The sequence below is a fragment of the Mytilus galloprovincialis genome, chromosome 10, assembly GCF_965363235.1.
Source record: "Mytilus galloprovincialis chromosome 10, xbMytGall1.hap1.1, whole genome shotgun sequence".
In the NCBI taxonomy this organism is placed as follows: domain Eukaryota; kingdom Metazoa; phylum Mollusca; class Bivalvia; order Mytilida; family Mytilidae; genus Mytilus; species Mytilus galloprovincialis.
In genome coordinates, this window is record NC_134847.1 from 7,713,683 (window position 1) to 7,741,461 (window position 27,779).

The 27,779-nt window shown below is 32.0% G+C and overlaps 1 protein-coding gene across 1 annotated transcript in view; it reads left to right on the plus strand.

Annotated features, from left to right (window-relative positions):
• Positions 1 to 27,779, plus strand: part of LOC143048848 (uncharacterized) — a 123,742-nt gene that overhangs the window by 17,851 nt on the left and 78,112 nt on the right. Inside the window, exons 6-13 of the mRNA XM_076222717.1 lie at positions 5,582 to 5,648; positions 7,582 to 7,646; positions 12,109 to 12,153; positions 14,261 to 14,326; positions 16,045 to 16,290; positions 18,492 to 18,749; positions 22,626 to 22,889; positions 25,421 to 25,774. Coding sequence (XP_076078832.1) covers positions 5,582 to 5,648; positions 7,582 to 7,646; positions 12,109 to 12,153; positions 14,261 to 14,326; positions 16,045 to 16,290; positions 18,492 to 18,749; positions 22,626 to 22,889; positions 25,421 to 25,774 — 1,365 coding nt within the window. The remainder of the gene's footprint in view (positions 1 to 5,581; positions 5,649 to 7,581; positions 7,647 to 12,108; positions 12,154 to 14,260; positions 14,327 to 16,044; positions 16,291 to 18,491; positions 18,750 to 22,625; positions 22,890 to 25,420; positions 25,775 to 27,779) is intronic.

Consider the following 27,779-nt stretch of genomic DNA (forward strand, 5'->3'; position numbering starts at 1 on the left):
AATCAAACCTGATATTGACAGATTATACTTTTAACGTTTAGGTATAGAAACATTCAAAATAAACATACAAAATTATATTGATGGATATAATATTTAGTCTTTGATGCATTTTTTTTCATAGTTGTTAGTTGCTTTGAACTAGCTGTCAGTTAATTGCGAGTACTATCGGATCTGTTCCTAGTGTCTTTTTGTTGTTGGGATGTACAAGTACCCGTTTTTTTATTTTAATGAACGCAATCTATGTATTACTGGTAAATTATTAAACCAGTGATATTGTTACCATAAATTACTTAAAACCTTTACTAAATTTTTCCATATATATAAAGATTTGGTTTTGAAGTTTGTCTGTACCTGTAGAAAACTTATTTCAAACGGGAAAGCACATCCTCATTTTTACGGAAATGTTGTTAACCGTGTCCGGAAATTTAGAAATGATCCATGTAAACTTGTAGCTCCTGTAAATAAACTTATTCTTAAAGGTTACCTATTCTACACTGTAATTAGATCATTGAATATTGTTTTTATTGGTATTAATATTGATTTTGTTATCAGAAAATTAAAAGCTAACTTAATATTACTAGTATGTTATATACATCTACGTATTCATGGATCTACAATCTGTCCTTACCTGTGACTTCGCATTGCACAAGGTCATGTTTTTCTCTGGCTGTTTATGACGTTTTTACACTAAATCCATTGGATGTTGGATGTGTACGGATTGATAGTTTAGTATTAGATGCATGATTTTTATACGACCGCAAAAATTTTAATTTTTTGGTTGTATATTGCTATCACGTTGGCGTCGTCGTCGTCGTCGTCGTCGTCCGAATACTTTTAGTTTTCGCACTCTAACTTTAGTAAAAGTGAATAGAAATCAATGAAATTTTAACACAAGGTTTATGACCACAAAAGGAAGGTTGGGATTGATTTTGGGAGTTTTGGTCCTAACATTTTAGGAATTAGGGGCCAAAAAGGGCCCAAATAAGCATTTTCTTGGTTTTCGCACTATAACTTTAGTTTAAGTGAATAGAAATCTATGAAATTATGACACAAGGTTTATGACCACAAAAGGAAGGTTGGGATTGATTTTGGGAGTTTTGGTTCCAACAGTTTAGGAATTAAGGGCCAAAAAAGGGCCCAAATAAGCATTATTCTTGGTTTTCGCACAATAACTTTAGTATAAGTAAATAGAAATCAATGAAATTTTAACACAAGGTTTATGACCACAAAAGGAAGGTTGGGATCGATTTTTGGAGTTGAGGTCACAACAGTTTATGAATTAGGGGCCAAAAAGGGGCCCAAATAAGCATTATTTTTGGTTTTTGCACCATAACTTTAGTATAAGTAAATAGAAATCTATGAAATTTAAACACAAGGTTTATGACCATAAAAAGGAAGGTTGGGTTTGATTTTGGGAGTTTTGGTCCTAACAGTTTAGGAATAAGGGGCCCAAAGGGTCCAAAATTGACCTTTGTGTGATTTCATCAAAAATTGAATAATTGGGGTTCTTTGATATGCCGAATCTAACTATGTATGTAGATTCTTAATTTTTGGTCCGTTTTCAAATTGGTCTACATTAAGGTCCAAAGGGTCCAAAATTAAACTTAGTTTGATTTTAACAAAAATTGAATCCTTGGGGTTCTTCGATATGCTGAATTTTAAAATGTACTTAGATTTTTAATTATTGGCCTAGTTTTCAAGTTGGTCCAAATGGGGGTCCAAAATTAAACTTTGTTTGATTTCATCAAAAATTGAATAAATGGGTTCTTTGATATGCCAAATCTAACTGTGTATGTAGATTCTTAATTTTTGGTCCAGTTTTCAAATTGGTCTACATTAAGGTCCAAAGGGTCCAAAATTAAACTGAGTTTGATTTTAACAAAAATTAAATTCTTGGGCTTATTTGATATCCTTTATCTAAATATGTACTTTGATTTTTGATTATGGGCCCAGTTTTCAAGTTGGTCCAAATCAGGATTCCATATCAAGTATTGTGCAATAGCAAGAAATTTTCAATTGCACAGTATTGCACAATATCAAGAAATATCTAATTGCACAATATTGTGCAATAGCAATTAATTTTCAATTGGAGTTATCTTTCTTTGTATAGAATAGTAGTTGATAATATATGTTGGGAATTTGCCAGACATGGCTATGATGTCATTTTCTATTTTTATTTGCCAATAACTTTATGTAAATAACTTCATTGGAAATTTGCCAATATAAAATGTTGCTGATGAAGCTTTTTTTCATTATCTTATCTAAAATGTTTTTAGATAATGTATGTTGGGCATTTGCCGGACATGACTATGATGTCATTTTCTATTTTTATTTGCCAATAACTTTATGTAAATAACTTCATTGGAAATTTGCCAATATAAAATGTTGCTGATGAATTTTTTTTTATTGTTTTATACAATAAACAATGTATATTCACTTTTACTACCAACCAATCTTTACCATTCAGTGATAACAAGCACTTTATTTTACATTTTAATATTTTATGATGTATTTAAAAGAGTAGTTATTTTTGCAAACTCCATTAGAAATTTGAATTGATATCAGTTTTGAAAAAGGGAAACGGGGATGTGAAAAAAAAGGGGGGGGGTTAAATTTTTCTCATTTCAGATTTCATAAATAAAAAGAAAATTTCTTCAAACATTTTTTTGAGAGGATTAATATTCAACAGCATAGTGAATTGCTCAAAGGCACCTGGTTTTATTAGTTGTTACCGGTAGTGGCTTTGAACTAGCTGTCAGATAACTGCGAGTACCCTCAGATCTGTTCATTGTGTCTTTTTGTGTCGGGATGTATAAGTACCTGGCCACGTCCATTTATGTCTTTGTCCATCTGATGAGTTAAGCCTTTTTCAACTGATTTTTATAGTTCATTCTTATGTTATACTGTTAAACCATTGTCCCAGGTTAGGGGTGTGGGATCCCGATAACATGTTTAACCCCACCACATTATGTATGTCTGTATGTGCCTGTCCCAAGTCAGGAGCCTGTTATTCAGTGGTTGTCGTTTGTTTTTGTGATACTTAACTGTTTGTATTCAGATGAGATAAATATTTGGCACAACTTTTTGGAATTTTAGATCCTCAATGCTCTTTAACTTTGTACTTGTTTGGCTTTATAAATATTTTGATTTGAGCGTCACTGATGAGTCCTATGTAGACGAAACGCGCGTTTGACGTGCTAAATTATAATCCTGGTACCTTTGATAACTATGGTCCAATCTATATTCTTTCTTAATGCTGCTTGCTTTGGATTTGTCGAAGAAATTTAGCTCGAATCGCTATTGGTGTAATACCACCATTGATTTTCTCCTATTAGTCTTTGTTAAATTTTAATTTTTCAAAAAAATGTGCACAATGTATCTTTGTTTCGAATAAACTTGGCATGAGTAAAGTTTTATACTGTCTAGGACTATACAAAAAAATCACATGACATTTCATTGCATATAAGCAAATAACCATCCCTGGAAGTTAACAAATCATTTTTCGCCCCTTACTTAATCTGTGTACAAGATTTAGGAACCATGTAACCTCAGGTTTACAAAATATTCTATAGAAACACCAAATAAAAGAATAATGGTGCTTCGAACTACCCAAGACATTATTTATGACACAGAAATATTTTATTGCAATAAAATGTAGGATAAGTTACCTACAACTGTCAAATTCAAGGGAATATGTTTTTTTGATCTATTTTCGTATACAACCGGATGTGACGTACCTTGATCATGTTGATTTGGTGGTATTACATCATAATCGATTGATAGAAAAAAAAATCCGGGTTACAAACTAAATCTTAAGTTAACACATCAAATATATGAGGAAAACAAATAAACAAAAGAAACACTAAAGTGCATAAAAAAACACCTAACGACAATGAAACAAACACAGAAACAAACTATAAGATAACAATTGCCATTTTACTGACTTGGTACAGGACATTTAAATAAAAAAAGTGGGTTGGACCTGGTTTGGTGGCTAGCCATACCTCTTGCATTTACGGCAATGTTAAATATAACACAAAAATGTCAACATTACATGACAGTACTACAATACAAATAAATCGCTGGTGTCAACATGAAAAGTAACTGCAGTTACGATCATCCCAATTTTAGCGGACACAAATATAGGTAAATTTCATAAGGCTGATTTCCCCACTTTAACAGCTTATTTTCGAATTTGTATTATGTCAAGAATCATCTTTATAAGCATTGCCATTGAAATATTTTTTCGAACAGGATGGAAAAGCAACAAGAAGAATGAAAATCGACATACAAAAAATCACGATGATGATCGTAACTTTTATTTATTTTTATCAACGATGAACGTAACTTACTTAAGATGATCGTAACTGTCTATTCAAACGAAGCATTTTCTGATAAATAAGGACAAATAAAATTATACCACTGTCCCAGGTTAGGGGAGGTTTGGGATCCCGCTAACATGTTAAACCCCGCCACATTAATTATGTATGTGCCTGTCCCAAGTCAGAAGCCTGTAAATCAGTGGTTGTCGTTTGTTTATGTGTTACATATTTGTTTTTCATTCATTTTTTTTAACATAAATTAGGCCATTAGTTTTCTCCTTTTATAGCTGACTATGCGGTATGGACTTTGCTCATTGTTGAAGGCCGTACAGTGACCTATAGTTGGCAATCATACCACATCTTCTTTTTTATACTGTCTAGTATGCGAAAACATGTACGTTATCAACTGATAATTACAGAATTTGAAATAGAAAGCTATGAATAAGTGGTTTTATTCATATGGCTGAAACGTATTAGCAATTCAATTTTAGATATTATGACCATTACAATAAAACATTTGGTCCAATTATCTTTTAGTTATGTTGTTAAACAAACTGTGGTACGTTAAGTTGTTGTCAAAATAAGATCATCAAGTCGCTAGGATCGGGTAACTCCACCTTTATGGACATTCAAAGTTATCTATTAAGTATATTTTGAGTTGAAGCTGTGAATGTCTTTCGTGCAGAATGCATCTTACAGTAACTTATTTTACATTGACCTTTGATATTGTAAACTTTATTTGGATGCTTGTAGTAACTCCTTTAATTTTAAGACTTTCAACACGCCTTAATGTGTACTCTTGGTAGTGTTATTCATCGTAGTTTTCAAATTTATGTAAACAATCTTTTATGTCTTTATTATTCCATGTCTTTTGCATGTGATTATGTTAGAAAAAGACCATTTAAATTCAAGGGTTGGTAATGGTTATTTCCTAAAAAACAATATATTTAAAGTCATATAGATGATACCATTACAGATGATGATATATAATATAATTAAAGGTTTTCAAAAACATACAGGGAACCTAGACAAAGTCAATTTAGATTTTCTCTGAAGGAAATTGCAATTGCAGGTCTTTAAGATTCCTTGAAGTGTTGTTACCCTATGTATATGTTTAGTTTGTTCAATGCATGCATACCATATATGTTTTCATGCAACAACCATGTATATGTAAGTGCTTTGTAAATTATAATTTGACATTTTTCAATTGTATTAACGATATGGAAATGAGTATAACTAAACGTTCTGTTATATTGTAGATTATAAATGCACTATCGATTCGGACCTTCCTCCTGTCTCGAATTGTAGGGCAATTACAGATGAAAAGTAAGTATTAAAATTAAGGTTCATAATTTAATTTACCCACACGGATATAGCCCAAAATACGGTAATAATCTAAATCCAATGAAACAAGTTCCTGGTGATTTTGATTTAATGTGTGCATACATTATCAACTAGTTATGAAAAAAAAGATGTGGTATGATTGCCAGTGAGATAACTCTTCACAAGAGACCAAAATGTAAAATGTATGCATGTTTTCCCTTTTATTATGAATCCTCTACGCACAATTGACCATAATTGTTCACCTTCGGCCAAATTGTAATGGTCATTTCACTGATAAACTTTCAACACAGAATAACATAATTTAATAGTACATTCAACTAAAATTTAGATAGAAACATAAGAGATTTTTTGATATAGAAAATCATTGTACTTTTTGTTTTATAACACAAGTTAGCCTTAATTAAAATTAAAAAAAAAAGAAAAAACAACCATAGCACCCACCCCTAGACTATTCTTCATAGGACAGGTTTCCAATGAGACAAACTAATTAGTTACAGACCTATGTATCAGAATATGTATATAAATATTCCAGATCATGCTTGATCGTCTAAATTTCTTGTCATGCAGGCAAGAATGAGAAATCAAATATGTTTTGTATGCAAATCTTTTTTTCAAAAGCCTCTACCCCTTAAGACGCAAAATCTGCTGCCCGGAGTGACACTTGATATTTTGATGAAAAATTAGTTTTAAACCCAATTGATTTTAAACAAGAAACTGGTATGTGGTTAAATTCTTTGATAGGAATTCAATTTTATATAAATAATACGTCGTCTAAAGTAGTTTTTTTATCCAGAAATTTCCACATGAAGCCTCAAAATATGATTCACGGAAAACTTGGGAGAGATGTTTGAGAAAACAGACCATTGAAAACGACTGCTTCTTCTTGCAAGAAATAGATTATATTTCAGGTCCTTCCATGCAATACATTATGGTACTAAGAACTATAAAAAAAAAGAAATTTTGATACTTGAACTTACTTTGAAAGTGTTTCTTCGCTTCGAAATGGTCACCCCATGTGAAACATATAGCAGACACGGTGATTATATCTACTTAAATATTTTTTTTATCGGAGTGGTTTCTTTACAGAGGATTTGAATGATTTTCAATTTTATGTGTATTTTAATTAAAACATAACCATGGAGATATTCTAAGTAGCAAAATACATAGATAAACAGATAAATAATGGTTATCAAATTATTGGTCATAAATATTTTGAATAATGACAACGAAGAGGTAGATATGATGATGAAATCAGTGGGATTAAAGTGTCATTTAAAATCCAGATTTTTACCCGAAGACTCATTGTCTTTTGATCCTTTATTTATTACGTTTTTAAATTGGTTTCTATAATATTCTATTTTTTTAAGGGGCCTCGATGGTCGAGTGGTGTGAGTAGTAACTACTGCAATCACTAGCCAGTCAACACGGAGGTTGTGAATTCGAACCCCGCTCGTGTGTGTTCACTTGACTCCAATCTTGATTGACTAGGATTGTTAGTTTTCCTATCGAATGTTAATGGTTTTCTCTGGGCAATCTGGCATCCTCCACCAATAAAAAATGACCGCCACGAAATAGCCTAAATGCGGTGCTTAAAAGTGTTTAAAGTGGCGTTAAAACACAAAAAATCAAAAACAATCCGATATTCTGATTTAACTACAACAAACGTTATATGTAGGTTTTATAATACAATTAGTATCATCATAGATACCAGTATCAAATTTTTGTGCGCCAGCTTAAGATTCTTTCAAAAAAAAAAACTCGTTTAAGACTCTCTAATAAAAAAATAAAAACAAAGTCTTAATTTGAAAACTCTTTGAGATCTAAATGAGCATAGTTAACTAACATGTGGTTGTTTTTCTTTTATAGCTATTGGAAATATTGTATTTTTAACAGTTATAATAATTTTGTATTGCAGTGACAACAATGGTAGAAGACCTAACATCACAGAAACTTTTCCCAGAGATGACAACTATGTTACAGGTAAACGCGAAATTGCGATTTTTTTTGTTTGTTAATTCTACTACACAGTACTTGTTTTTTACAAACAACGTCTTACAAGGCATGAGTAACAGTAATATAACATATGCACAATTTTCGCACATAATACAAATTCAAATAAGGTCAAATTCTTTTAGCAGGACAAATCATGTGGATTCAGCGTCGTAAAATGATGATTTAGGATAAATATATTGCGTTGGTGGTCAAAATTGTACTATCATCAGTACCGACTGTATTGAATGTTTTTAACACAATAATATTCACTATGTTCTGCTCTAAGACCTGTTGGTGACCTTCTGCTATTGTCTGCTCTATGGTCGGGTTGTTGTCCCTTTGACACATACCCCATTTCAATTTTCAAATTTATCTCATGATTATTTATGTTTAGGCTGTGATTCATGTTTCAATTCCGTCAAACATGTCAAACCGTCACGGAAATTTAGGAAACTTGACGGTATTCAGAAAAGCATTCTAAAAACATAACAATATAAGAATTGTTTTCCTGTATTTTTCTGATAAAAAACTAAGTTCCGATTTATTTTAGAAACTATATACAGTCTAAAGTATAAAAAAGAAGATGTGGTATGATTGCCAATGAGACAACTATCCACAAAAGACCAAAATGACACAGACATTAACAACTATAGGTCACTGTACGGCCTTCAACAATGAGCAAAGCCCATACTGCATAGTCAGCTATAAAAGGCCCCGATAAGATGATGTAAAACAATTCAAACGAGAAATATGGCCTTATTTATATAAAAAATGAACGAAAAACAAATATGTAACACATAAACAAACGACAACCACTGAGTTACAGGCTCCTGATTTGGGACATACACATACATAATTAATGTGGCGGGGTAAAACATGTGAGCGGGATCCCAATCCTCCCCCTAACCTGGGACAGTGGTATAACAGTACAACATAAGAACAAACTATAAAAATGAGTTGAAAAAGGCTTAACTCATCAGATGGACAAAAATACAAGTGGACGTGGCCGGGTACTTATACATCCCGACACAAATAGACACAATGAACAGATCTGAGAGTACTCGCAGTTATCTGACAGCTAGTTCAAGACAGCCACTAACAACTAATGAAAAATCATGCATCTAATACTAAACTATCAATCCGTACACATCCAACATCCAATGGATTTAGGGTAAAAACGTCATAAACAGCCAGAGAAAAACATGACCTTGTGCAATGCGAAGTCACAGGTATCGACAGATTGTAGATCCATGAATATGTATATGTATATAACATACTAGTAATATTAAGTTAGCTTTTAATTTTCTGCTAACAAAATCAATATTTATACCAATAAAAACAATATTCAATGATCTAATTACAGTGTAGAATAGGTAACCTTTAAGAATAAGTTTATTTAAAGGAGCTACAAGTTTACATGGTTCATTTCTAAATTTCCGGGCACGGCTAACAACATTTCCGTAAAAATGAGGATGTGCTATCCCGTTTGAAATAAGTTTTCTATAGGTACATCCAAACTTCAAAACCACATCTTTATATCTATGGAAAATTTTAGTAAAGGTTTTCAGTAATTTATGGTAAGGATATTTCTGGTATAATAATAGACCAGTAATACATAGGTTGCGTTCGTTAAAATCAAAAACGTCACAACAGACACGGGCATAGCGAACAAGTTGTGAAATATGAACACCGTAAGATGGTGCCAAAGGAACATCACCATCTAAAAATGGAAAATTAACAATAGGGAACGAAAAATCGTCTCTTTTGTCGTAAATTTTAGTGTGGAGTTTCCCATTCAAAACCGAAATATCTAAATCCAGGAAAGGACAGTTATTACCGAATAAATTTGATCAAGTTCCTTGTGGTAAATTTCAGCAGTATATTGAGAAAATTCTTGATTATTTAACGAAAAAATATCATCAAGATAACGGTAAGTGTTGTTGAATTTATCATTTAAATGCAATTTCGACGGGTCTTTACTAAGTTTAGTCATAAAGTGATTCGTAACAGTACAAAAACAAGTCTGCTATTAAAAGGGCACAATTAGTGTCCATAGTGATACCTACAACCTGTCGATACACTTTGTTGCCGAAACGTACATAAATATAATTATCAAGGTGAAAATTAACAGCTTCAATCATCTCATCACACCTCCAGTAAGTATATCTAGCATCTAGAGTTGCAGCAAGTATATCTACATTCAGCTTTACCAAACGACCATTTAATTAAATAGGAAAACTTTTGTTTAATAAGATAGTGTGGAAGTGTAGTATTTACCTTTTGTACAAAACCATATCTATTCCATTTGATTAATGGTCCGTTTTATTATAAATATCGCTATAAACAAATACCTTTAACGGCTTCAGTACATTTTATGGCCACTTGAAAACTGTACGTTGTTAGGATTTATATTAAAAATTCTTTACTGTTTAAATTAATTTGTACCGTTCCGGAGTTTTTAATTTAATTATAAAGAATAACACAATTTCACATATCGCCAACTCCCAGTGTTAACTAACAGTCGTATAGGGACTGATTAAAAAAACTCTCTTTTTTTCCCTTTAAAACCGTATTTTGTCGTTCTACTGTAATAAAACTTTATCTGTTATATTCAACCTAATTTTTCACAAGTTGCACTCTAGGTAAATAAACTAATTTTGGATAGATTTACTTAAAACTATCACAAGTTTCGTCCCCGAGGATATCACCAGCCCAGTAGTCAACACTTCGGTGTTGACATGAATATCAATAATGTGGTCATTTAATGAATTTCCTGTTTACAAAACTTTGAATATTTCGAAAAACTACGGATTTTCTTATCCCAGGCATAGATTTCGTAGCCGTATTTGGTACAACTTTTTGGAATTAGGATCTTCAATGGTCCAACTTTGAACTTGATTGGCTTTATTAAAATTTTGATATGAGCGTCACAGATGAGTATTATATAATTATGTAGACGAAACGCGCATCTGGCGTACTAAAATATAATCCTGGTGTAATATTTACACCCTGGGTGAATGCCACTTCTGATGGAAGTTTTGTCCCCGAGGGTATCACCAGAACAGTAGTCAACACTTCGGTGTTGACATGAATATCAATAATGTGGTCATTTTAATAAAGGAGTAGCTAGGTTCGGTAAGGACCGATTTTGGCCTCAAATTTTAGGTTCATCTGACGACACATTTTGACCACTTTTTAAAAACTAAAGTGACTATTTCATTTGATTCAATTAGTTTATGTGAAAGATTTTAACTGATTAGGCATTACACAACGATTCGATTTAAGTTTAAATATGTCAAATCTACCAAATATGCCGAAAAATGTCACTTTTCGGATGGTTTTTGTCAAAAATGAAAGTGGCCACATCCGTGTTCATCCTCAACCTTTATATATGTTATGTATTATCATCAAATACAACTCACATTTCAATATTAAGGATGAACACGAACTAAAATCCTAGAATTGTGAAGATTACAGTAATTTAGCATGACTTAATGGTGCTAGTACACAATATATGTGCATTGTATTGTCAAAAACAGCCCATATTTATGGAGCAGAAGCATTCTACTGTCCAATAAATAACTAAAAGTTTACATTTTAATAATTTTGTAAAACTGCTATATTTTGGGGCCAAAAAGGGTGCATACTGGACCTACTCCTTTCCTGTTTACAAAACTATAAATTTTTCGAAAAACTAAGGATTATCTTACCCCAGGAACAGATTACCTAAGCTGTGTTTTGCACAACTTTTTGGGAATTTTGGATCCTCAATGCTCTTCAACTTTGTACTTGTTTGGCTTTATTAATATTTTGATATGAGGGTCACTGATGAGTCTTATGTAGACAAAACGCGTGTCTGGCGTTTTAAATTATAATCCTGATACCTTTGATAACTATTTACACAACTGGGTCGATGCAACTGCTGTTGGAGGTTTCGTCCCCTAGGGTATTACAAGCCCAGTATTCAACACTTCGTTGTTGACATGAATATCAATAACGTGGTCATTTTTATAAATTTCCTGTTTACCAAACTTTAAAATTTTCGAAAAACAAAGGATTTTCTTATCCCAGGACTAGATTACGTTAGCCGTATTTGGCAGAAATTTTTGGAATTTTGATTCTCCATTCTCTTCAACATTTTACTTGTTTGGCTTTTATTATTAATATTTTGATATGAACGTCACTGATGAGTCTTATGTAAACGAAACGAGGGTCTGGCGTACTAAATTATAATCCTAGAACCTTTGATAACTATTCTTGAGTCGGTTAAAGAATAGTTTTATATGCGAAAAGATATAGCAATCGCATTGGTCAGGCTGTGTGTTTATATTTGAAGAGAGCGATAACATTAAGAATCCTGTGACTTATATTTGTATTCAATTTGTGGATTCGAAAAATATTGGATAGAAATGCCTGCAAGAAATTCATTACTTTTATCATGTCTTTTTAGTACCAGGGAGAAATCTTTCAGCACTAGTTGTACTTTCCATTTTTGGTAAGTAATACTCTTTTCCTGATATTATTATAAATTTACAGCATCATAGTATGAGTACAATAAAGATTGACAAATATATTTTTTATGCTTTTGTAGTTCACATGACTACACTGTCATTTGATTGATTTATTGTAGATTGATAGCTTAACGACCACTTAATAATATATGTATGTGCAAGGTGTGTTGACCACAATGAACGTCGGGAGGTTTCCTCCTACACTCGAATATACTTGAACATGTTAAAAGGGGTCATAATTTTACAATGCCAACAACAAAACAGGATAGTTAATCATTCTATTTGGTTAAAAATTACCAAAAAATAAACATCAATGAAAGTAATAAGGTCTTTCCACTTTTCTGTGTAAAGACCTATTGTTTTTCTTCTGATTATTTTTTTTTTTATCTTCCGCCAAATTTTGTTCTTGCGATAAACATTTGTTTCTCAATATGTCACTAAGATATTTGGTATATGATATCGAACAGTTTATGCGCCTTTGAAATTAACCCTGCGTAACTGAATACTTTTCTTTGTATGAGTTATCTCCCCAAACACTGTTTTCCTTGTGTCCACGACTCCTTCGCAACTGTAAAAGATTATGACGAATTTATTTTAAAAAATTGCTCGTTATATCCTTCTCATGATTTGTCCTATTTTGACCGAAGTGATATGAACGCTCCATATGAGAGTTATTTCCCCTTATGCATTTGATATAAGTGATATGCATTTCTATCTTGTAAACCATAAGTGATAGAGACCTAGGATCTTTTGATTTGAGGTCCTTGGTCCAAAAATATGAAAATATGGTCAAGGTCACAGGTCATATTCTAATTTTTTAATTTGGCTTATTTTCACTCATTTTCATTAACCTTATAAGATATCGACAAACTATTTTGACTGAATTGTTAGTTGCGACATGTCGTAACTTAATAATTTTAGTTGAAAGGGTGCGTAGACAATGAATGGGAGTTTTCGTCGCTATCATATCTAAAATTATATGTAAAGTGATATAACTTACTAACCATACATATTAGAAACCTAGGGTCTTTTGACTCGAGATCCTCAGTTTGTGAGCTTGAAATTGAGGTCATGGTCATAGGTTAATTTGACGTTCTATATTTTGACCTTTGCTTTAAATTCATATCTATATATCTTAAAGCCATATGAACTGACATTTTAGACTGATTTTTAATATTTTAATATAAAAATAGATATTAACTGGTGGAAAGACCTTCAATTGTTCTCTGAACAATTGGTTTTTAATTAATTTTATATTTGGTCTGCAAACTATCGTTGTACACGAAAATGTGTCCTCAGTCTTTTCTTGGCTTCTTCAGAAGTGAAGAAAACGAATGAGTGGATATGAAACAAATTGTCAGTTGACTTCCAATGGAGGTTTTTGCCATTGGATTACGCTTTTTACATTTGTTTGCGTTGTTGGAGTGAACAAATGTCGTTGAAAGAGTAAAGTTGTAAATAACACATCATAACAGGAAAATATGAGGGCAATCTTTGTTGGTAATACAAAGAAACTGAAAAATTGAAGTCAATATAGGCTTTATGGAGACATTGTTTAAATTATAGTTTGTATACGTTATATCTTGAAATTTATACCATAAATACTTAAATATTAATACATAGAAAATAATGTATTAAAACAAATTGAGTTCATCATTTCAAAATAATGACAAGATATTTGTCCACTGTTTACTTTCAACACAGATATTCAAATTCCATTCATTTATTTTATGCGAACATACTAGTTCAACATGATAAAGAGTGCTGCTTAAAGCCTATATTCGTTCTTGTTCTTAACAAAACCGTTATAATAGATTATACTCTTAAATTCAGCATAGGATTGGCACATACATTTCATATAACGTTAAATTATAATGATTGGTGTTACAAGTTGCACATATTATTGACAGTAACAATAATGATTATTGTGTTCTTTGTCCGTTTCAAAATATAATAATAAAGACAATCACCTGTAATCTCACATATTGATTTCAGTTCGTTTTTGTATTCCAATATGAATGTCAAGATTTGCTATAATAAGGGCTCAGCGTGTACGTATGAATGATACGTGATTTATATAAACTATTTTAGGTGGTGCAATATTTGTTGATCTACTTGTGATATTCGTTCCAAAATTATGGAGATACTATTTTAGAGGTAAGTAAAAATAAGTCCAGTTTTGAATGATAAATGTCACAAATAATAATATCGTTATATGATAACTAAAGAGAAAAAACTAAGGGTCAACCAAAAACAATCTAGCAACGTAATTGGCAAAAAGTAAAGGTACAGAACAAGAGAATTGCAAAACTTTTTAAGAAAATCGATTAAGTATCTCGAATGTTTCAAAACACTGGTGACTACCTTTGGAACTCCAAGAAACTATAAACATTTAGTAGATTTAGTTTGTGTTTAGCTGTTGGAATAATCGCAGAATGCAACACTTACACATCACGCCGATTATCTTTGATCAAATGTTCATGGTTCAGCTATTACTTAATAAAACTATATATGTCTTTGTCTTTTTTGAGAATTTCATCTCTAGTATAAGTAATTAGGTACCTATATCTGGTATATTTTTTTATTCTATGTGTCTGTAAGACAGGGTTTACATATGATAGGTTGTATCTTATAAATCAGTGATCAAGCTTTTTTTTTGTCCATCTGGTAGGAATCATCTGACCTTGACCTCATGTTATTTATTCAATGTTAAGTTCTAGTGGTTTGGGTTTGTTCCTTGGACTGTATTTTGTGTATGGAATAATTGTAAGTATATGTCTATCTAGCAGGCTATATTTTACCTGTTATACAACTAACATTAACTGTTTTCATGTTTGGTCTATTTCTCATATTCTTTGAACAGAATCATTCAAATAACAAGATATGACTCCTTTATAACATTTTTATTTAAAAATTTGAATTTTTTTTCACGAAGAATTACTAGCAGTCAACATTAAGTTTATGTTAAAATTAGGTATGCCAACTAGTACTCGAGTACTGTTCTGTAGTACCGAGTATCGAATACCAAAATGATATACGGCTGATCGGTTTCCTGTTAGAATATTGCTGACTTTTTTGTATCAAATTAGTCTTCTTAACAACCTCTTTTCAGAAAAAAAAAATGCATGACCATGATTAATTATACTAGTAAAAAAACTAATTAAACATAGTTTGTTTCGAATTATTGCACTAATATTTCGTAAAAAATGCCTCCGCAAATACGTGGGTTAAAAATGAGGGACGAAAGATACAAGAGGGACAGCCAAACTCATAAATTGAAAATAAACTGACAACGCCTTGGTAAAAATGATAGATGACAAACACCATCAATAGAACAAATTACACAACATAGAAAACTAAAGACTAAGCAACACGAACCCCACCAAAAACTAGGGATGATCTCAGGTGCTCCGGAAGGGTAAGCTGATCCTGCTCCACATGTGGCACCTGTTGTGTTGCTTATATTATAACAAATGCGGTAAATATTCCTATTCGGTAGGTCACATTCATGAAAGGGAAGGGGATTGTAGTTAGGACGTAAGGAACATATCCGATATCATTTGTGAAACGGTTATTCCATCACGGTCAACCAACTCGCGATTGCGTCCGTAAAATTTACAAAGGAATGATTTTAATTTCACCATTTTGAAACCTTGGTTGAGGTAATATCCAGAAAATGAAAGTGATTTGACTGCTTTAAATCAATTCCGCGTTGTTTATTCTTTTGTAACTATAGACATTTTAGAGTATTTCTATATTTTTTGATAAATGAAGATGTAAGGATACTGATAATATTGCATCATGCTTCAATTGCTTTACTTATGTTTTGGTGCTGCTAGCTATATATATAATAAAAACACATTATTTACTAACAGATTTACGAAAGAAAGGTCCAGAACCAGAACTACGTTTAATTGAGGGTGATCCCCTAATATTACAATATATGCTTCCAATAAGGCGACAACGTCTTCGACTTTTTAAAGACGACAAATACATAGCAGAAAAAGTGAATCTTAAGAAAAATGTTTTCACAATAGAGAACGTTACACAGGTCGACGAGGGAAATTATTTTACGCAAGTGTTCTATACACGAAGCAGAATCACAAAGGTGACAGTACAATGTAAGTGACTTTTGATATATATTGATCTTCATAACTTCACTTACTGTTGGCTCATATATTTTTGTGGTACCAATTTTCTCTGATTATAGAAAACATATTTTCCTGGATATGCCAAATTTTGCATAAAACTTTGTAGCAAATGTGTTGAATGACGTTCATTATCACTGAGCAAATATACATTTTTGTTTAGAGACCAGATGAAGCACGGATGTTGGGGTTTCTTGCTGCATTGAAGACCCATTGGTGGCCTTCGGCTGTTGTCTGTTCTTTGGTTAGGTTGTTGTTTCTTTGACACATTCCCCATTTCCATTCTCAATTTCATTCGATAAGATTTGAAATTTGAAATTTACCTGAAGATGTTATACCGAAAACATCGACAAAATTTTATTGAGACAGCAACGCGACCATTCCCTAAACAATAATATGTATAGTATACGTCACAGTAAACTCCGAAAAAATAAAATAAAACAAATGCTAGAGGTTCCTGACTTCCAGCATGCAGCGGGATTAAACATGTTTTGAAAATCTCAACCCTCCACCCGTCAACATATATGTGTTCCCCCTAACAGATCGAAAATTCAATGACATCTGTTCCATTTGAAACAGATATAATATACCATTTATTTCGTAAGGCACAAATAATATAATAATTGTTCCAGAGGAAATAACAGAAATTGTCTTCCACTTGGAACTTTTTATTATTAAGGAACTTCGATTTCATGACTACCCTTATATTAACTCTCGCTAATGATGAATACAAAAAACACAATGATACGTGCAGTTGAACTCAGTTTAAGAGAAGCTTATGTTTTAGAAAAACACTTAGCAAAATAACAATGATTAACATAAATTAAAAAAGGACTATTAGAAGTAAGTGACATGGCAGAAGTTAATCAAAATAATCGAAAAATTATGTCTTCATCATACAAAAATCAAGCATAATGTCTGCCGTTAGTTGAAATAGTAAAGAGGGTGGATAGGTAGCATGTCAATGCGTTTATTTTTGTTTTTTTAAATTCAATAACTATAATGTGACGTTCAAAATGCTTATCAAGACTAAATATAACAGAGGTTGGGGAAATATTAATGAGTCAGAGTTTTGTCAAAGAACGTACCGTCTTTTTTCCCTCAAAAGCCTCATTGAAAAAAAAAGACAAATTAAATGAAATTTTATTGTTTACTGGTTAAAAATTCTAGATTGTATGCGCTGACGTTTTGTACGTTTTTATTTATTTAACAGTTTTTCATTCAATTGTCTGCGAGTTTTTATATTTCATTTTGATATTTGTCTTTTGATGCGTTTAGGGCGCCAGAGGTTTTTACAGTGTTGTTTCCCATTTGATTTACATTTGTGTTGATATCTTAATTAGTTTGCACTGTATCGAGATAGTGTATACAATAAACGGTATGTACAATCAACTGCATCAATTTTTTATTTCATCCGTGTCTTTTTCAATTTTCCAACAGCTGCCAAATTCGTTTTGTTAGCGTTTTTGTCAAATATAATGAATAAACTGGATTAACTACAACAAGGTTTAAGTTGGCGTCAATGTTATATATATGTTTTTGTATATCCGTTTGAATTATTCAGTCATTTTTGTTGCATGAATATGCTGCAATATCCCGATAATTTTCATTCTAAAATATTATGTCTGTTTGGAGTTGCTCAATACAATTTGTTAACGTATATACGTAGAGGAACAATACACAACTGTCATTCATTTTGGATGTTTTGTTAGCTCCGGAAATGCCTGTACCAAGTCAATGATATTGCCTTTAGTTTCCTCATTACATTTTTTTGTGATTTTACGTTTTTGATTGTTAAAGTTTAATTTTTAGCAGTTTTTATGGAATACCACTTTTTGAATTATCTTCGGTATTTTTCACTGTAGCTGGTAAATATTTTTCTTCTTAAGTAACTGTTACTATATCATTCCAGAACTGATGTATATTAAGCTAGAATGGAGTTCAGCCAATTCACAAAATAATTAGTTTCTTCGCAAATGAGAATAATACTTGTTTTTAACATACATTGTAAATGTCATTTGAAACAAACCCTAGATTAAAAGTCTCCATGATACAATTGTGGTTGTTATGAAGTAATGATGTATTTTTTTTTTTAAATCTACCTATAGACATTTAGTTTTGATATGCTATTTCAGTATTCACTGTTAGTTTTATAGAGTTATGTTCTGTTTCAGCAATGTTTACATCTAAATTTAACCCAATAAGTTGTGTCGAAGGGGATGAGTTACAACTGAAATGCTCAGTGTATGCCGAAGATATTCTTGTGGAATGGATAAAAAACAATATGAATATTGAGCAAAATGAGAATACATCAATCAAGAGAGCTGGAAAGTATCACTGTTTGACATTTCAACAAGCTAAATTGAGTGATGCTGGCAAATACAGTATGGTCGCTGGAAATGTTTCAAAACAACAAACAGTAACTATTAAAGGTAACCTTAAAAACGTGTACTCTCATTTTGATAATTAAAGTGTTGTTTTTAGTTTTGTAGTTGAACGTGTGCTTTTAAAACAAAATCCTCATTGGCCAGTGTTTGTCACTATTTTGATATGAGCGTCACTGATGAGTCTTATGTAGATGAAACGCGCGTCTGGCGTATTAAATCCTTGTACCTTTCATAACTATTTGTCATTATCTCAAAAACTATTAAAAAACCCAGATTGAAACTGAATAAAGCAAAAGCAATTAGCATAACTCAAATATAAATATAAATTACAAATCTACTTCAAATCATTGAAACAGCAGTTGCAAAAACAAATATGGGTAAAATAGTGAGACGAGATATAAAACTGAATTAGTAAATATAAAAATAATTATAAAGCATTACACAATGTATCAACATGTCCAATTTACACGAAAGTACGATTTGAGAGTACTTGCAATTACTGAAAGCCTAAAAAATATAATTTAATAACTAATAAGAATAAGTCATGCATCAGTCTAAAATCAACTAAAACAAATATCAGGGAGTTAGTATTCTAACGTCATTGAAGGCATGTCTTGTGCATTGCCAAAAAAGTATCGACAGGCAGTAGGATAGTAAGGAATTAATCTTTACGATATTTGTGCCAATTTAAACTGTATACAAAGATCTTATTACAACATTGGTAGGATAACATTTACTTATGAGTTTGCTTAAAGGTTCAATGAGTTTAAACGGATCACATAGTGATTTCCTCACTTTAAGTACAAAATTACCGTACAATTTAGGAATTGAAATACCGTTTTAATAAGTTTTCACAAGATACAGTCAAATTTACTAAGCAAATCTTTATATCTATGAAAGAATTTATTAAAGATTTCAATTAATGTAATACTCATTAGTTCCTGACGTAATAATCTACCAGCGATGCATTGATAAAAGAGAGACGAAAGATACCAAAGGGACAGTCAAACTCATAAATCTAAAATAAACTGACAACGCCATGGCTAAAAATGAAAAAGACAAACAGACAAACAATAGTACACATGACACAACATAGAAAACTAAAGAATAAACAACACCAACCTCACCAAAAACTAGGATCTCAGTTCGTTCAAATCTCTGACATCACTATGCATGGGCGTTCCGAACTAGTTAGGATAATTAAACATCGCTGTTTAGAAAAGGAAAATATTTTTAGTTTTTTGGCGTAAATTTTATTTGGAGTTTCCTTTTAGAAATTGAAATGTCTAAATCTAGAAAAGGACAATTCTGCTAGTTATGTTGTTTTTAGTAAAAGTAAGTTCCATTGGGTAAATTTCGGTAGTATATTGGAGACCTCTAGATTATTTAACGGCATAATATCATCAAGATAACGGTAGGTATTGTTGAATGTATTAACCAAATGTTAAAATGACGTGTCTTTACTGAGTTTGGTCAATAACTAAGATTTAGGAATAAATCTGCTATTAAAGTGGTGCATTTCGTGCCCATAGGAATACCTACTAACAGCGATACACTGTATCGCCGAAGTGTACATATATGTTGACGAGGAGAACTTTGAAAGCTCCAATCATATCTTCACATTTCTAGAAAGTGTATCTAGCATACTTTCCTTTTTGGTTACAGATAAAGGTTGAAATGAGTTACAGAAAAAGATTTGAAACAAGTTACAGCAAATACATTTCCAATGAGATTTTTCAAATAACCATTTAATCAAATATGAAAAGTTTTCTTCATAATATTGTGTGGAAGTGAAGTGTAGAGAGTGAAAAAAAAAATCATTTATGTCAACAGAATCAAAAGGATGATTTTTATTCAAAACCTACAAAGAATTTTTAACACTCCAAAAATAATTAATACCATTATTTTCAAAAGGTAATTACAAGTTCTTTGATAGAAGTAAGCATTGTAGTTCATAGCACTGATAGATGAGTAGTAGAACACTTACTAACTGTGGAGATACAACTGAATTAAAATAGTTAATTGTGCAATTTAGGTACAATGTAACCAGTATATAGAAGAGACTTTTAAATGTTCGGAATAGGCTTTAAGCTGGGTTGTGGCAGTGATTTGATTGTTTACTTTATGACTTTCTGTATAGCGTACGGACGTGACTGTAGATGATTTGATAATGGCGTTTTGAAAATCTTAAGTGCGTCACACCACCACTTCATTACTTGCTGCTGTGTTTTCTGGTACGAACACAAACCGCCTGGCGAATACTTGAAATTTACTTTCTTACTCTAGAAATGGGTATATCATGCATGGAGCCTATATTATTGACTTATTGATATATGACCCAGTTTGCATAATACTTGATGTCTACCATTATCTTTTATTATAGATAACAGATCAGCAAGTCCAAAGATTATTCGATTTTTTTTTGCGTTGATTTCTTTTTTGGTGTTTACCAAGAGTTATGTTCCCCGTCATACTATTTTGTCATTAAGAGGATAAGCTGGTCTTTTTATACAAAATAATTCGGGAACTCCTCGTATTTGTTTGATTTTGTATAAACATTGTAGCATAGATCAAATTCATTCATCCTGTTGTGTCAATATGTCTTTTGATCGAGTTAAGCCATTTCAATAGATATTTTATAGTGTGTCTTTCTATAATGTGATGTCACACTATTGTTTCAGATAAGGGTGAATTGTTATTACTAAGGATTTTCTTATCCCAGGCATTGATAACCTTTGCCGTATTTGTCACAACTTTTTGGAATTTGAGATCCTCAATGCTCTTCTTCTTCGTACTTGTTTGGCTATATAGATATTTTGATATAAGCGACACTGATGAGTCTTATGTAGACAAAACGCGCGTCTGGCGTACTGAATTATAATCCTGGTATATTTGATAACTATATTCAACCCGCTGCAATTGTCTGGAACTTTCATAAGACAGGAATTTAATGTTCAGTAGTTGTCATTTGTTTATGTGGTTTATACGTGTTTCTCGTTTCGCTTGTTTATATATAAATTATTTCGTTGGTTTTTCCTTTTGAATGGTTTTTCGCTAGTATTTTTTTTTTATTAAAGTAAACCATTTTATGTCAAAGTACGATGTTGAACACGAAACCTTGGCTCACACCGCAGAACAAGGTATAAATAGCATAAAAAATACTTGGATGGAGAGTTGTATCGTTGACACTCATATCACATCTCAATATATCTATTGTTTTCTTTTTGTCCATGGCGGTGCACGATTTTTAGTAGGTTAACGGTATCTTTGCGAAAACGAATTACTCTGTTGTATTATAGTATTGATGATATGCTGTCATAGTATTTGATAACTTACCTGAAGATATTTACAACAAAAGAGATGATGTCAGCTTCCCAATTGTAAGCTTTCCATTTCTATGTACCGACAATTTATCAGCGCCTGCATACGGAGTATATAGCTCCCGAATGATACGATATTCCCAGGCTTGGATTTCATATCGTAAATTTTACCGACGCCATATTAAGTTGGTTGACTGTTATTTAATAACTGCTTCACAGATTATATCGGATATGTTCCTTATATCGTAACTACAATCCCCTTCCGATTTCGCCACGAATCTGAACTACCGAATTAGATTATTTACCAGGTTTGTTATAACATGAGCAACACGACGGTGCCACATGTGGAAAAGGATCTGCTCACCCTTCCGGAGCACCTGAAATCATCCCCCGTTTTAGGTGGGGTTCGTGTTGTTAAGTATTTAGTTTTCTGTGTTGTTTTGGGTGAACTTTTTTTTGTCTGTGTGACTTTCTTTTGGCCATTGCTTGTCAGTTTATTTTTGATCTATGACTTTGACTGTCCTTCTGGTATCTTTCGCTCCTCTTTTAGTTTTAAGATGCTATTTGAATTTTCAATGTTTTTTTTTTTTTTTGGTTTTAGCGATGTTTACATCTGAATTCAACACATTATATTGTATCGAAGGGGAAAAACTACAACTGACATGCTCAGTGTATTCCGAAGCTATTGATGTGGAATGGCGGTTTCAAGACAATACGAAAATCGAAAACAATGAGACTACGTCCATTGGTAGTGATGGAAAGAATCACTTCATGTCAATTCAATGTGCTAAATCAAGTGATTCAGGTCAATACATTATCGTCGCTGGAAACGTACGGAAACGACTAACGGTTACTGTTAGTAAAGGTAATTATAAGTTGACCATAACAATATCTCTCTATTTGTTATATTCTTATGCTTTTAACACGTTTAAACAAAACATGTATATTTCCTATTTATTATTATATATCAAATACACAAGATATATTGCTTCATCACATAAATATCAAGATGCGTTGACCTATGAAAAAAAAGAAACATATTTGATATATTGAAGTAAAGGTATGTATAGCTTTGACAGCGTCGTCCAAAAGTGGATTTTAAATGTTAAACTGTATGAATAGGTCAAGTTAAAAAGAACACCCTACGATAAGTCTCTGATATTAATTAGATATAGGAAGATGTGGTATGGGTGCTAATGAGACAACTATACACCCAAGTCACAATTATTAAAGTAAACCATTAAGGTTCAAGGTACGGTCTTCAACACGGAGCCGAGGTTCATACCGAAGAGCAAGCTATAAAGGGCCCCAACAATTACTAGTGTTAACCTATTCAAACAGAAAAAAACAACGGTCTGATCTATATAAAAACGAGAACCGAGAAACACTTAGGATCCAATAAAACAGAGGACAACAACTGAACATCAGATTCCTGACTTAAGTATGCATTTAATTTCTCAGTTTAACATATGAGCCATATCTCTGTGTCAAAAATGTGGAAATTAATTTTAACTGACGAATGTGATATGTGCTTTTTGTGTATTTTTTAAAACGGATTTGTGACCTAATCGTGCTAACATATACGTCATTTGGTCAGTGTTTGGTAGTTTATTGACGGTAATCAAACCTCATCTCCTGATTTTATAGTAACATTTGGCATTTTACTTTTAATATAAAGTTAAAGTTTTTTACAGACATCACTAAACCAAACCTTCATTGAAATTGTTTTTTCTTATATAAAGTTAACGGCTGAAAGAAAATTTACAAAATATAGTTTCTTTCAGTGTTACACTGATATACAGATTTACTTTTTAATATTTACATACCATCTAGGATTTAATTTTTTAGACATACATAAATTTGTCAAACCATCATGGAATGTTATGAAACTTGCGATATTTGTTTCCTTTATATCAATGAACTGATGCATTTTGTAAGGGTACGTTTTGCCTTTACTTTTGTGATCAGCAGAACATTTTGCATTATTTTAACATATTTGCACGCTCATCCTTTTATACATTCTAATATATTTTTCAAAAAGAGAAAATTCATCATTTATCATTTTTCAATTTTCATGATGTCATTTGCCATTTAGCTAATTATAATTAACAAACACCAAAAAATTAGAAACTCTGAAAAATTGTAAGCCTTTCCAACCACAACGAGTATCCGTTTAAAGATGAATATTCAATCCTATTTCTAAATGTAAATTTTGCTGTCAGATGATATATTAATTTACAATAATTACCAAAATATATGGTTTTACATACTTGGGCTCAAAATAAGGGGTTTACCAAATTCAAATTCCTGTTTCAAAAGCGTAAATTTAAAAAGATTCCTAAAATATAAATTTCTGGTAGAATTTACGTGAAGGTACAAAAAAACGTTGTTACTTCCAGCAGATACCAGGTCATTTCCGATTCATCTTTTAATGGCATGTGATATACCGAATTAACTTATTACCGGGTTATTACTTACATGAGAAATACGACGTGTGACACATAGTGTGCATGCTCTTTTTATCTTTCCGCAGCACCTGAGATCACCCCAATGTTTTGGAGGAGTTCGTATTGCTTATAAAAATTGGAAAAATACATTTTCCTTAATCTTTAACGGTAGCTAAAAGTTAACATAACAAAATATACTGAAAAAAGTCCCTAATCGAATGGCAAATTCAAAGCTCAAAAACATCAAAGGAATGCATATCATCTGTCATATAGGGGAAAATATCAAAAACAGGAGTACAGCAGTCAACATTGTGCTACAATCTCAATCAGTATTAAAAAAAACATGTGTCAACAAAGAAAATCAAAGAGGGTTAAAGACAAAGCACAGTAGCAAAAACGAAAGACAAGAATACAAAAAGACAAAATTCAACCATAGCAAAATAACATAATGGCGAGATATATAAGTTTCTAGCTATGTCAACTGGACATTACCAAAAATAGATTAAACAACGTTAACAAATGTAATAATCCAAAAAGACAAACACGCAATAATGATGATGAACATCGTCAATTCCTATATTATATAGTTAAAGACCATTGTGTAATACCTGTGAAGTCAACACGAAACAATTATCAACAATTTCCTGGTATCCTCCATTGAACAGAAAAAGAAGGGGAAGACTTAACAAGAAAAACAGTGTTCTTATATAAAAAAGGATTGGTTAAACAAGGTTATTTTCGATAGCGTATAAACTGTATGATGTCTTATACAAAAAATCGAAGCAGCTACAATACAGCGCAAGCACAAACTGAGGCAAAAGTCAAAACATAATAACAACAATATCAAAAACTCTTTCCACGGAAAAGTGGAAGACATAATGTAACCAATTGCATTCGAACGGATACTATAACATAAATGTTTATTAGGCTACTATTATGACATTTGTAGATAAAAGAGAGAGCAAGAATCTTTATATGAGGAGAAACCTGACAGAGGCAAGAGGAAAATGCTATTCTGCTCAAAGAAAAGGCATTTTTAACTGGAAGTTATTGAAAAAAAGTCTCAAACCTATTGATATCATAGATTGCTTTATTACGAGTGGATTTGTGAATAGGGATCTATGGGATTTCATTATAAAGGACTCAATGAGATCTCAAATGGATTCAATTCTTAGTTATGCCTTAAAAAACATCCAAACATCGGATGACTATGACAAATTTGAAAAACTTGTTGTTAAATGTAATCGCAACGTCCTTTTGAAGACACCAAACGATGAACATGATGAAAGCATTCAAGTACACGGTAAGTATTATATATATTTTTTCGCATAGAGATAGGCAAATAAGATATTAATTAAATCATTAAATGTAAAATTTTCAAATTTTATTAAGGTACCATATGTTTTGCCTTACTCGTGATACATCTGGATAGCTATGCTAACATTTAATAAAATGATTTTAGATTCTCATTTGCGTAGTGTTAATTTCAATGTGGCAATACTACAGCAGCACCTGCATATCAAGAATATCTCTCTAATGCTTCGACATTCCATAGCTTGTATTTACTAACACGAATGTTGCTGCCTTCACGGCAGCTATAAAACTATGAGTTCCAAATTGTGAAGCTAAAATCCCTTCAATATTTTAACGGACGACATCTTTAGTTGTGTGACAGTTATAGAATATCGATTTCACAGATGACAACTGATATTCCAAATTGTAGTAACGACAATCCCGTCCTCGTCCCCCCGATCCCCCGATCCCCCCTCTTTATGTTGTGAGCTACCGAATTAGACTAATCATAGAATTTGTATTTACATGATCACCACGGCAGGTGTCAAATTTGGAACAAGATATCCTTATCCTTCAAAAGCACATTGGATCGCACTGAGTTTTTTTGTTAGGTTTATGTTGCTCAATCATTATTTTTTTTGGCACACTGTTGTTCTTTTTTCCGTTATTGCCATTGAGTTGTCATTTTATTTTTGACTTATGATTTTGAATGTCACTTTGGCATATTTCGTTAGTTTACATAATAAAAACATTTTGATTTTATTACAATATTTGACCCTGCAGAACATATAAACAACGGTTAAATATCCGCAATAATTATGTTCTTAGATGTAGATATAGGAAGATGTGGTATGACTAATGAGTGCCAATGAGACAACTCTCCATCCAAGTCTCAATTTTAAAAGTAAACAATTACAGCTCCAGGTAAGGTATTCAACACGCCTATGGATCCTAGGCTCACACCGAATATCAATTTGTCAAACCATCATGGAATGTTATGAAACTTGCGATATTTTTTTCCTTTATAGCAATGAACTGATGCATTTTGTAAGGGTACGTTTTGCCTTTACTTTTGTGATCAGCAGTACATTTTGCATTATTTTAACATATTTGCAAGCTCATCCTTTTATACATTGTAATATATTTTTCAAAAACAGAAAATTCATCATTTATCATTTTTCAATTTTCATGATGCCATTTGCCATTTAGCTAATTATAATTAACAAACATCAAAAAATTAGAAACTCTGAAAAATTGTAAGCCTTTCCAACCACAACGAGTATCCGTTTAAGGATGAATATTCAATCCTATTTCTAAATGTACACACCGAATATCAAGCTATACAGGGCCCCCAAAATAACTAGCGTAAACCCATTCAAACGGGAAAAACAACGGTTCAATCTATATAAAAAAGAGACACGAGAAACACATAAAAACCACATAAACAGACGACAACCACCAACATCAAATTCCAGACTTAAGACAGGTGCAAACAATTGCAGCGGTATTCTAAGGTTCAATGGTACCAAACCTTCTCTCTTTTCTGAAATAATAGAAAGACACTGTATAAAATATCAATTGGATTGACTAAATAACAAAACGAAGTTACACAAATTAACACAATGATCAAACAAATTTGATCTGTGATACAATTTAAATACTTAGTTGTGAAACGTTAAACAATTTTGGAAAAACCTCAACTTTGAAACAATTACGTCATATTAATAGAGGTAAATGAAAATAATTCTGTTTTTGGCGATTTTGTTCTATCCGCGAAAATAAGCGAACATTTACACCCGCGAAAATAACCCGCTATACGGTATGTTATCTAAGAAAAAATATCATGTCCAATAAATAATTTGATACCCTTATACACAAAAAAACTTATATTTGATTGAAAATGTTTGAAACCTGGATAGAAAAGGTGAGATATATAAGGCACCTTCGGTTGAATATATCTGTTCTTCAGTAAAAGAGGGGCGACCGATACCAGAGGTGCTCCTACAGTGAAACTC